General features: G+C 37.1%; 1 protein-coding gene across 1 annotated transcript; it reads left to right on the plus strand.

Moving 5' to 3' along the window:
• Positions 1 to 4473: 4473 nt before the first annotated feature.
• ARGLU1 (arginine and glutamate rich 1) lies at positions 4474 to 9267 on the plus strand (the record flags this gene model as incomplete). Its single annotated transcript, XM_009581011.1, has 3 exons — positions 4474 to 4699; positions 7047 to 7130; positions 8387 to 9267. Coding segments are annotated over 3 exons (475 nt in total), but the record flags the coding sequence as incomplete, so codon positions are not given.
• Positions 9268 to 13388: the final 4121 nt, after the last annotated feature.

Consider the following 13388-nt stretch of genomic DNA (forward strand, 5'->3'; position numbering starts at 1 on the left):
GGGTGAGGGGAAGGGGGAGGAAGGGACGTGCTCTCTGCCCTGGTGCCTTTCCCTCCGCTCCCTCCTCCTCCTGCGGCTGGGGTAAAGGCGTCTAGGCCCTCGCCGAGGCCTGGCTTCTGCCTGTTTTCCCGCCATCCTTCCCTTTCCTGAAGGCTGAGCTCCCTCGGGTGCCTTAGAAGCCGCCCACTCGGGGTGCGAGGCCGCCGCACGCCGCCTCCCTGTCCGCTGGCTCTGCTCGCTTCCGATCTGCCGCTGCTCTTCAACTTCTCTCCGCGGCAGCGGCCTCCGCGCCCCGGGGGCTTTGTGCTGCACTGCCACACGGCCTGCCCCTCCCCTCTCTGCGTGGAGCTTATTATGCGCCGAGCGGAGGCATCTGGAGTTGCTTGACTTAGGGTTTTGAGAAATGCTGTGCAACCATTATATTAACACTGACGAGTTTGTTTTTTTTTTTCCTTGCCAAATGGGACAGTGAGGTCCGGTGACTTGTTTCATTTGAAACCTTTTCCTTTTTCAGTGTTCGATATGGGGAATGTGGTTATTTATGAAGTCTACAGAAATAGATAAATTCTCTTCTCATGAACGGTGGATGTGCGTTAAGATGTTTAGCAATGCTGTTAAGTTATGAAAGAGACTTTTATGCAGCAGAGATAACAACGGTTTTAACAGTTGTGATAAAGTGATTGTTTTTCTTTACCCTCGCTCATTGGAGCACTGAATCTAGAAATAGCCCTTGTTTGTACATGTGAAGCCAACTAGTTCTGTTAATTCTCAGGTGGAGCTTTGAGTTTTATTTCAGTGATATTGTTGTAATGAAAGATTAATTGTAGTTCAGAAGGCTTGATCATCCTGAGTTGTCACTTCCATTTCTGTTTGTTGATAATCTCCTTTGCTAACTTCAGAATTTGACAGCACTGTCATCAAAAACTTGCATCGTAACACAAACACACATGAAAATGTTGAAGGCTTTTTGAGTTATTGACCCTAATTTTGTGGTTTATAGTTTTATTCAGTACCTAAATTGATAAAAATATTCCATGCATATCTGGGAAGAAGGATTGGAATGTGCTTAACAATTTGAGAATACAGTGAATAGTTTGTCTTACTATTCTGGAGCTATTTTAGTTCATATGTATTCTTTTAAATATTATGTAAATGGATTTAAAGATAGAAGAGAGAGAACAGTATGCAAATAAGTATTATCTAACCGAAAATATTAAATGGTGTTAATCTCAGTGGAGAATTTTATGGTTAGTCTGTGTCCAGGCTTTAAAAGTTGAGAGAGGATCTGTTCAAGTGCCTGTGGAAAATGAAGTGTTTATAATCTTTAAATAATATATCTAAAAAAATTTATCACTTTTTTTGCTGTGGAGTGCTCACATTGAAACTGAATGAAATGTAGTTCATTCAGTACTATCAGATGTAGCAACATATATTTCAACTCCATTTTCTGCAGTAAGTTTTCTATAGAAGTTAGCTTTGAAATTTTAGAAAACTCATGAACTCCGTAGAGGAGGAATATGACATTTGAGTAATATTGGCAACAGAATAGTAAACTTCTGAGGGAGAAAAAATATTGGAAAGTATTTGGTATACATTTTGATGCTTCTAGAATACACTTTAAATTTCGAAAAGAAAAAGCAATAAAACTTAATAGAGTAGGCAACTATGGTATTTGAGTAAGTCATCTGTAAATTGTTTTATATATGTTAGTATATACTCATGCTAGTGAAGGAACGAAGTACTTTCTTGCTAACTGAATTAACTAGTGGACAGTTCATATATTGAAAGTGACTTTCTTCTTCTCATGTCTGTTCAAATCCTAATGCATTTCCTAACTTCTGCTTTTTCCTATAATGCTAGTTTTCTATAAAGGCCTTGCAAATATGACATTTTTTTTCCTCAGAAATCTGCTGAAATGTAAGCAGCTTCTTTTCTGCAGATTTTATAAAATTAGTCTTTAAAGAGTAAATGGAACATACTAAAAATATTTTTACATTAATGACTTATCTGTTTCTCTGGAGTCATGGCTCAGTAGGTCAGGATGATAAACTTAACACTTGTAAAGAAAATCTGTAAGTTCATGCGATTTAAAAAAAATCATGAATAGTTGGTATAAACTACAGAATAAATCATTGAAATTTATATCTGTGTTTATAATTTGATTTTCGTTATAAACTCAAAGCCATTGATTAGAAGTATATTATCTTTATCCGTAGGCACAAGGTGGTCTTATAAATTAACTTTGAGAATAAATTTTTACTTTATTCTATTTCACATCTTTCTATTTCTAGTGTTTCAAGAAATGTGGTTGCTTACACTGAACAGTTGTTATATATTTGTAATATTGTCATTGCCTATGAATGTGAAAAAATATATTTGCTTGGTTTAATTACATTTGAATGGAATTTGTTGGGGTGAGAAGAATGGAACGTATGCAGGCACAGTGCTTAATTTGAGTACATCATCAATCACTGAGAATATTTGAAAACTTATTTCAGACGTGGGTGTCAGGGTTTTTTTTATAACTACGTACTATCTTTATTCAATTAGCTAACTTTTATTCTAGATTTCCCTAATGTTAAACGTAAAGCTAAAATAGTTGAATAAAACACGTGAATATGAGCTTTCTGAAAAATGAAAGCCACTTATGTAGCTGTATGCTGTATCAGTACAGGATGGTGAGAGTACTCGCTGCTGAATAAATACCCATAAGAGGAAAGAAAAAACATGAAAAATAAAAGGCTACTTTGTATATAAAGGGTGTTTAAAAATTTGTCTTTTAAACTTTTCACCCCTCCCCACCTTCCATCCAAAAAGGATCGGAGGTAGTAGCGGCTTGGCAGAGACACACTAATAGAATGGGGTTGATACGTTTTTCTGGTGGTGCTGGTCTTGGTTTTTTGTTTTTCTGAAAAAATCACCTCAAGATATTTTGTGTCGCTTTAGGAAAAGCGAATGCTGGCGTAATGTGTCACTAAATAAGTTTGCTATCTCTTGAGGAATGGAAGAATAAGATTTGTCTTCTGGGGCTGAATGTTTAAGTTGGGGGTTCCAAAACTTTTTACTGAAAGAGATAGATGATCCATTATGTTCAGCACGCTTTTGAAAAGAATATACATGAACAGGGGGAGTTTGGGAGCCTTTCATCTCATGTTTATCTAGATCAGTAATCCATACTTTATTATCTCCTATTGGTTGTTTGCAAATTGTACCCTGGGAAATCTAAAAGTTAGTAAATCCTGTAACATTTTTTCTTTTTTTTTTTTTGTTATCAAAGTTGTTTTTGTGTCTCTCAATATAAGTAAGATAGGAAAATGCAAACATTATGAAAATGACAGGATATTAGGATATTACAACAGCAGTTGTTATTCTAAATCATGGATTTCTGGTGCTGACAGGCCAGAAGATAAGTTTATAAAGTTGTTCCATTCCATATTCACGGAATACTTAAAATAAAAGTTCAGTTTCAAGGTTAGAAAAGAACAACCTTCTCACCAAAGCCCATAATAATTCTAAATAAATAGTACTATATGAAACGTAGCTATACAGTATTCACTTTTGTTGATCTTTGGATATCTAATTGCCATATTGTACTAGTGATTACTACCCAGAAGATTTTTTTTTTCCTGCGTTTGGTAATAAACCTGCGAATTGACCTAATCTTTTTGTATGCTTTTTAATGAAAACTTAAAACAGTGATCAGGCTAAGTGATAATGCTGCTGCTAAACAAAAATCAAGACAGGATGACATTTGAAAATACTTCCAAAATTCAGAACATGGAGGACCGTAAAGGTTGCAAGGATTTATTTAGCACTTGGTATATCTTATTTTGGATAATTACGGTAGAAGCAGAGTGCTGCAATAAAGAAGTTAAGGAGAGCTGAAGTATTTGAAATTTGATAAGGTAAATTATTGGATAACTAGATTACAGAAACAACACCTGGAATTCTTATTAAAATATTCAGATTACAAATTTTACTGCTTCTGTCTTCTATTTTGGTTATTAGAGATTAGTTTGGTGCCTCTGAGGTGGTGGCTTTAAGACAAGATTTTACAAGCTATTGCTGCTACATGTGGCTTAAAATTGAGATCATTTAAGTTCCTGAAGGGTGAAAGATGGCTGAAGTTGGGGGATGTATGTCTCTTTTTTTTTTTTTCTTCTTTTTTTCCCTAAAAATGATTAAGAAGTAGTATGATAAGGTGTTGTCTTAAGTTTGATGTTGTGAGATATGGAGAGATGCTAAATGTGGTATGGTCTGAATGAGTTTTCTGTGGTAGGAACACTGGTTGCCTGAATATTCACTTTCCTTAAATGTAGAGCAAAACATTCTTTAAATATATAATCTGTCTGTATACGAGTGTTAAAAATTTGATTCAGTAGCGTGGCTGATGCTGTGTATCTGCAAGAGTTTGTTTCAATGCAATCATTCTGTATTGATTAAAAAGGTAATCCTCGTGTTTGCATTTTCTAGTCGTCAACAAGAAATTGAAGAGAAACTCATAGAGGAAGAAACTGCTCGAAGAGTGGAAGAGCTTGTGGCTAAACGTGTAGAAGAAGAGTTGGAGAAAAGGAAGGATGAGATTGAGCGAGAGGTTCTCCGCAGGGTGGAGGAAGCTAAGCGCATCATGGAAAAACAGTTGCTCGAAGAACTCGAGCGACAGCGACAAGCTGAACTTGCAGCACAAAAAGCCAGAGAGGTAACGCTCGGTCGTTTGGAAAGTAGAGACAGTCCATGGCAAAACTTTCAGTGTCGGTTTGTGCCTCCTGTTCGGTTCAGAAAGAGATGGAATACAGCAAATCTAATTCCCTTCTCGTATAAACTTGCATTGCTGCGAAACTTAATTTCTAGCCTATTCAGAGGAGCTCACTGATATTTAAACAGTTATTCTCCTAAAACCTGAACAAGGATACTTGATTTTTAATGGAACTGACCTACATATTTCAGAATTGTTTGAAACTTTTGCCATGGCTGCAGGATTTATCAGCGGTCCTTTCATTTTTGGGGAAGGGTATTGAAAATCTGTAATTATGTATCCTTCATTTGTTTCATTTTGTTTACCTAGACTGTAAGAGGCTTTTGCCTTCAGTCAGGCAAAAAGCAGGGTCCAGCAGTGAGCTGCAGTACCTGTCTTTAACAAATAGGTTTCTTACTCTTCATTTAAAATGAACATTTTCCTTGAGCATACATTGGACTAATTCGGGGACTTCGAGCATAAGCCCATCCACGTCTTCACGAAGAATCTGTGTCCAAATCATTATATCAATTTTTAATAACTACTAACAACTCCTTTTTTTTCCCTAGAAGTTATAAAAGAGCAGGTTGCCCTTGTCTGAAGTCAAGCTGAACATGTGACTTGGGTTTTTGTTTTGGTTTTGGTTTTGTTTTTTTTTTTAATCAGCAGCTGGAGCAGAAGCTGAAAATGTCTTTCTGTGAGACAGTAATTTGCTACTAAAGGCTTTGATGCCTGCCTGCACCAATCATTCCAGGATCCAGAAATTTCAAGACAAACTTTAAACCGTAAAGGAAATGTGTGCTAAATAGTCATAAGTCTCAAATGCCTTTTTCACTTTGTACCTCCTACACAGTTTATTTTAAATTAATGTTTTGATTGGCTTACAAATGGAAAGACAGTAGCAATGAAGCTTTCCCCTTCATACTAAATGTCTTGTCTGTCATATAATATCTTCAAATTAAAAACAAAAAAAAACCCAGAACACTGACTTAAAACAAATATTAAGAATATTAAATTACACTTGGTTTGCAAATTCAAACCTTAACTATGAAAGAACTGAATTTAGATGTCTGTAGTCAGCAAATGCTTCATGTATAGAGGTTTTCATTTGATCAGATGGATGACTTTTTTCAGTTTTTCAAGTATTTTTGCTATTGTCAATGTGATGTGAAGAAGTCCCATCAGTTCTTTATAGCGCAGAATAAACTTCCATGCCTGGAGTGAAGTGTGCTAGCTAGTAGCTGGTTACTAGTCATAGTAAGAAGTTTTCTCTTCGTATGCTTGCTTTGTTCGTATTAACTTTTTTTTCTTACACAGACACAAACCTCTGGCTAACTTTAAATCTTCCAAATATTAAAATAATTCGGATATATATTACGTGAACTGAAACACCTCAAAAACTTTCACGCAGTCTTCATATTTATGAGTTGCATAACAGAGTTCCATAAAATTCACCAAGAAAACAACAATTACAAGGCTTTATTTCCTGATCTTGCCTTCCCTGGACTCCTGAATTCCAAGTTCAGACTGCAAATGACAGTTTCAGCTGTCTTAAATTTGTCAAAATACTGAATGTTAAGTCCATTCTCCCCATGAAAGAAGCCCATAGCTCCATGAAGTATGGATTACCATTTGTATTTTTCACTAACAGTAAATGTATTTTTCTTATTAATTGTTTGCCTTAGGAATGATTTACATATTTTTGTTCCTTCTTATCATAAACATCTGCATTCCTCAGCTCAGCCTTCCTTGTATGTTGTTTCTTTATAAATGGTTGAGCTGCTGATGCAGGTATTGCCAAGCTAACAGTACAAATCATTTTAAAGAGGAAGCTGGCGCGTATGGCAGCCGAGGAGCACACTCTGCAGGACACTGGACAAGACAGTAAATATTCAACTTTTAATGCTGATTAAAGGAGTATAGGTAAAGAATACGTAGGTATACTTAATTGGTGAGACAAACTATTCACTTTATTTATATTTTCTATATTACTTTTTAATTTGGTAAATACTATCCAGTTTTTGTAGTTGTCCTTGTTGATTTGTGTGATATTAAAATTCTAGTAATAAATTGTCAGGATTCTATGATTAGGGAGGGTTTAGTTGGTTGCTGTTTGGACTGGGCGGGATGATTTAAATTGAGTACTAGAAACCAGTTTTAGTGGCTGCACAATTTACCGTTGTGAAACAAAATAGGTGGCTGTAAAGCTGCCACTTTAAGTCAGTTCACAAAAGAATTCTGAGAAAGATTAGTGAACATGCAGAAATGAATATTTTACTTTACTAACATCTTGCCCTGTCCTCCCCTTTAGGAAGAAGAGCGTGCAAAGCGTGAGGAACTAGAGCGAATACTAGAAGAGAATAATCGAAAAATTGCAGAAGCACAAGCTAAACTGGTATGTGAAGATGTAGTTAACAGTTCTGTAGGGGAATACAGGTCCCTCTGCCTGATTTGCAACACAATTAAAATAAACAAATCGACCCTTTCTGGGGCTTAACTTGTCTATTGCCGGTTATGTCAGTAGCATTGCTCTCCTTCCCTTGAGCATAAGAGACCAGATCCTTAGCAGTAATGCTAGTCTGAAAAAATAGTTCAGGTGCAGTTAATTTAGAGGAAGATAGCTGCCTTCAGAATTTAAAAAGTACATTTTTAACCTTATCTCACAGGGAAGGTTGGAAGTTAAGTTTGCAAACACGTTCAGCTTCTAGAACAGAAGTGACTAATTCTGTTTTGTTGAGCAGGACAAGTACAAACTGGACTTGAGACTAGTGTAATGTGGCTGTACCAAGTGCTGAAAGGGACTTTCAGCATAAGCCTAAGATGTCTAAGTTATGAAAGTCTAGCTTATGTTGGTCTCCAAGCCTATTTAAGCAGGCGCCTGCCTCATGAGAACATTCAATATGATTTAGCTGATTCTAATCAACTCATGATAAGCCAAAGTAAGCTGCTTCTAAATCCTGATTGAACTCTATTGGTTTCAATTACCCAAGTAATTGCACCTTTTTCAGGTAAAGAAGATGCTTCTTAAAACTCTTTGCTTGAACTCCATCTGCTTTAGATCTCTTTCTGTTTTACCCTTTCCCAACCTCATATGGTGGAAACGGGACAAATGGAAAATTTAAAGTATTAACTGATATAATGAAGAAAATAAGCACCTTTAGAAGACCATTGGAAGAGCTGTAAGAACCATAAGTCAGTGTAAGGATTGACTTGTTACAAATCAAGTAAAGATGGTTTTGAATTAGGAGGGGTTTTTGGATGGGTTTTGGAGCGGCGAGACCTCTGTTTGAAGGTCTTATACTGCATTGTATTGTGCCTTCATCTGGCACAGAGGAACTTCTCTATATATACACTGATTTCATTAATTAAAATGTAATGTGTTGTTTGCAAAGCAATGCTGAAAAACATTGCATGTAAGCACTCCAGGTTTCAATGCGTTAGCTGTAGAAAATTTTCAGTGTTTCTTCTAAACTCAATTCAGATAACCATTTTCTAAATAATTTCACTAAAACCAACTACGGCATCTAGCTCAGGTAGAACTGCTTACATAACCGTGCAGGATTGGACCTATTTGGAAGCTAATACAGACTTGTAAATTGCTTTTATGACTACAAAATACGCTGGCCTAAATTCTACCATTTTCATATATAGGCTGAAGAACAATTGAAAATTGTTGAAGAACAAAGAAAGATTCATGAGGAGAGGATGAAACTAGAACAAGAGAGACAACGTCAGCAAAAGGAAGAGCAAAAAATTATCCTGGGCAAAGGAAAGTCTAGGCCAAAACTGTCCTTCTCACTAAAAAGCCAGGATTAAATTGCAACTCTGAACTCTTAAAAGGAAAAAAGAAAGAAACAAAAAAAAAAACCCAACGAAAAAGCAAAACAAAAAAAAACTTTGTATGGTAGCTTCATGTTGAAGTGGTTTTTTTTTTTTTCTCTCTCAATTTTTTTTTTTTTGTCTTTTTTGAAAGTCTGGAAAATTAGCTTGTTCTAATAGGGGCTGTGCTCTGCAATTCTTAATTTTTTTTTAAAACTTCCATTAAGTTAAACCCTTATCAGATCATTGTTGCCTTTTAGAGGGTAATCTATTCTCATCAATTTTGTTTCTGTACTAGTGGTCTGAAGCAGTTCAGGTCACTTTATGAATTGTGGATGATCTGATAAGGTTTTACTGACCTACTCATCAGAGTTTGACTCTGATAATTGACAGAACTTTATACTGGGTATTGCTGACTTTTAATTTTTTTTTTTTTTTTAAAAGTCAGTAAATACATGAGTAAATTGCCATAGTATTACTGGACCTCTGTGGTTTATTGTTAAATCAGTGTCCTATGATACTGTCCCATTGTTGCGCTTGATGTTCCTGATACAGGTAAGGAAATAGTTTGTCATTTCTGCTATGACTACATAGAGAGAGTTCAGTATTGTCTCTGTTAGATTTGTTTTTATTACATTGACGGCATTCAACCAGCGTTCCCCATTGTGTAAATAAACCAATTTGCTGAATAAAGTGAAAGTCTTAAATTCATATGTTTAAGTAAATTTTTTTAGTACACTTCTATAAACAGCTATAAGAGTGACAATTCACATTATTAAATTCAAGACTATAGTGGTATTTTTTTTAATTTTGCTTTAAACTATTGTGGCTTCTCCTACTTAAAATTGCAAAATTACATACAGTACAAAATCCCTGCAGTTGTGAATGTTTTTGATGGCTGCTGCTGTTTTCATGAATGTTGGTTTTTATTCTGACAGAGACTTATTTCAGCTGTAGTATCATGTTTAAACAGCTGTTTGGCTTACTGCATCCCGACCAATACTTCGATATCTAATCCCCTTCAGTTCACCTCATAATATAGTATATTGTATAAGTTAAGGTCATTTCCATATAATGAATCTGATGGATCCTAAAGGATTTAAAAATGGAAGTTTTTTCCCAAAGGACTGGACCGGCTAGCATACTTGAAGTGAAAAACAGAAAGTGAGATTCTGTCTAAATATATTGTTTTAGCCAGAAAGCAACTGTTATTCATATACAGATCTTGAATGTTATCCATTTATATAAACAGGTTTTATTTTGAAAAATGAAACTGCAGATTGAAAACTATATATATAAAAGTCCCCTTTTTGTATATAATTCTTCTGCCAAAACCTGGATTACTATAGCTTGTCCAGTTCTAAAACTTTCTTTTTCCTGTCGGTATGCAACATCTGTAGTAACCGTAAAATGAAAGTTACCAGTAGTTGCCTGAGCATTTGAATGTCACTGGACAAAGTTGGAAATAATTCCTGATATTCCCGAAGGATCTGTTTCTGTAGATTTGGCAAATTAAATGTGGGAGCAAGTTGAGTGTGCCACTGAAAGCAGTATTTAACGTGCTTTGTATGAAACCTGGGCTTGGGGGCAGACTGATGTGTATCGCTTTGTCCAGTATGTCAAGAAAAATGTGAAGACAGTAAAATACCTACATTATTACTGTACTTAAATTTGTCTATATATTGTATTACAAAAGAAGGTTGAAGGTTGCTTAATGCATAAAAACAAAAGCTGAAGCCAAATAAATCATGTACATGACCTGTTGGCAGGAGCAGGCTGTATTTAAAGCTCAACTGATACCTGTATTTCTAAAACAGAAAACATCCCCTGTTCCCTTATGAGAAACAAGCTATTAAAAGTCAATACTCAAAACAGACCTATGCATTTTTGTTTCCTCTCCTCTTCCAAAAGCAAGAAGTTAAGTTCTCATACATGCAGCTGTGGTATCAAACATTTTGTTCTACGTCACTCATTTGCCGCTAAATAGTAGCGTTTGTTCGTTACACTTAACATAGTGTACAGTACACTTAACATAGGCTTAGACTTTGAGAGGTTATTTTCAACCACACCTTTAGGACTACTGTGTGGACAAAATGTCCAATCACAATTAGATCGCCCCTTCTGCCATTCCACACCTCCTTGCCTGTGTTTCCTTCTCACTGCCCTCAAAAAAACAAAAAACAGCTACGTACTTCTTTTTTTGTTGTTGCTGGGGCAGAAGTTCAGTTGGTAGAAACCACTCTTTACTGTTCTAAAGCATTCTGAATTTCTTAGATAGCTTTTTGTAGACCTGGTGCAGGTGGACATCACATTTGCATTATTCAGGGATTTTCTTTCTTTTTAAAATTACCATAGGACTTCAGGGATACTGTTGATTTCAGGGAAAATAGAGAGGTGCACACAGTTTGGGAGGGGGGTAAATTGACCTTTGATGATAAGAGTTTGAGATGTTCTTACATTCCCTTAAAACTTGATACCTGTCTAATGCAAAGAAGGTTAGAACGTAGACTGACATTTTAGGTAGTGGTTAAACTGAGTGTGAGCTCTGTGTGTGGGTCTACATGAGGATATTAACCTACCTAGAGAAATTGCTGTTAGAAATTATGTTGGGTGCTTAATTTTTATTTCGTTACAGTGTGAAGTTTCAACTTCAAATTTTGGTTAGACAATTTTTGGTTCTGTTTTTTTTTTTTTTTTGGGGGGGGGGGTCCTTCCCCCCCAAGGGAGGCAGGGAGGCATTTTTTGTTGCCACCTACCTTGGGCAGTATCATTTCCCTTATATCATGACAGAAGAGATCATAAGTTTTCCCAACCCCATTCATAAATGTCCTGGAGAATTATTTTAATACCGAACAATGCATCTATCCGGCAGAGGCGAAGAGTGGAAGGTCTTGCAGCAGTATCCTAGCAGTGTGCTGTTACTTTGGAGATTTGTTAAAGTGCCCTTTGAACTTCCCATGTTCGTTACCATCATTTTTCCAAGCACAAGTGGAAAGCTGACTGCTGCAAAATGTATGGGAGGGCTGGTGTCCTTGAAGCTTAGCAAAGCAGAGACAATTAGGTTGGCGAGATGTCTAAGCTGCCAACCAACTGCATACCTACACATAGACAGATAGGTCAGTATTCTCTTACTAAAGTATCAATACTTCATCCGCTCCTATCTTGTCTTGAACAAGAAGGATCTATCTTCATCGTCTCTCCGTTTCTCTTAAGCTTTGTGCCACCTTGTACATGTCACCCTGTCTATTGCCTTTGCTGACTTGAAGATAGTAAACCCCTCTTTCTGATGCTATTAATGTGCCTTCTTAGGATTGTTCTGAGTTTCTGTGCCATTTTTTGCATGTACACCAAATATGAAGGTGTTGGTTGTGATTCACTTTTAACTGCATGAAGTGTCTCCTTAAATATTGTTAGAGTATTTGGGGTTGTGTTGTCCCTTCGGCAAGCAGGGGGAAAATGGTTAGCTCTGTTGTTGTAAGGTCTCAACTCAGTGCAAGTTCAGGTGAAGTTCAAGTTGATAAACACTTCTCAGTTTGCGTTTATTTCCGAAGAGAACTGGAGCTGCCTGTGTGCCTAAGGCTCATTCCAAGGCAGGAGGCTACGGTCGAAGTGCCCAGGCTGGTACAGTTTCGGGCCAACAGGCCAGTCCAGCTGGAGCTGAACCATGACCTTCACACACCTCTGTTCCGTTTTCGTGCTTGCATTTCAGGATTATCCCCCTCTCCCCATCCCACTGTTTTGTTAGCCAGCTGAAGAGTGCTGAGCCTCTGTTGACATTTCCATACAGAACAACCTAACGCTTCCTATCATCTTTCCTGGACTAACGTGTGGAACCAAGGGTTACGCGGGCACAGCGGCCAGCTCTGCACAAGGGGACATAAACCCTTATAAAAGTCCGGTCATGCAGCAGAGGTTTGATACCTGGTCTTGATTCCCGCCCCACATAACCTCATCACAGACCACAAATCGATGTAAGAATTTCTGTTTTCACAGAGTGATACTGATAATCAGTGTAAAAATAAGTGAAACAGAGGATTAAAATGCCTGGTTAGGATGTACCACCTTCTCTCCTGATTTTTATTACGAGGCTGCATGAATTCTATGGCTGTATTTAGGAGGAGCCAAGCTCATTTTCTAAGAAGCTATGGTTAACCAAAATTGTGGTTATAAAACAGACATGGAGAAGACAAATTAACATCTGGATATATATTCACTCTACCATAAGTGCAGAAAAGGCATTGTTATGGTGTGGGTGATATTTTAGGAGCTGTTTCAGGTATCTGGCACGCTTAGCCTTTTGTACAAACAATAAACAATCCATTTAAATGGGTAAGCGTCAATCATGTGACCATTTGTCTTTATTAAATTTAGCAGTAATTGTATCTATATCTTTTTGCCTTTCAAAATTGGTAAATTTTCAAGTAATGATGAATGACGGTGGGCTTTCCCACTTAATAAAAAATTTTGTGCCCCGTGTATTCTCATTGCCGATGTTTAGACTGATGTTTAAAAGAGAATCAGGGATTGTGGGCCCAATCCTGATCCCATTCAGATTAGCTCCCTTTTTGTTACAGGTTTCGTAAGATCAGAGCCAATATCTATGTAATTATTGCTCACGTCACTGTCGGAAAGAAGCTGAAACGGGTTATTCAACGATAAACCCGATTTTTGCTGTAAGGCCAGCTGAAGTGCGGGAAGTAAAGGTTTAAGCGGTGCAAATGGCAGAGTCCTGGTTTTCCCCTGAAGGTAGAGGGAAAGGCAGGTCTCAACCTGCTCGCTGGCCCCGCTCATCCGTCCGTCCGTCCGTCCGTCCACCCACCCCCGCCCACCGAGC

The sequence above is a fragment of the Fulmarus glacialis genome, unplaced genomic scaffold (assembly GCF_000690835.1).
Source record: "Fulmarus glacialis isolate BGI_N327 unplaced genomic scaffold, ASM69083v1 Scaffold44680, whole genome shotgun sequence".
In the NCBI taxonomy this organism is placed as follows: Eukaryota; Metazoa; Chordata; class Aves; order Procellariiformes; family Procellariidae; genus Fulmarus; species Fulmarus glacialis.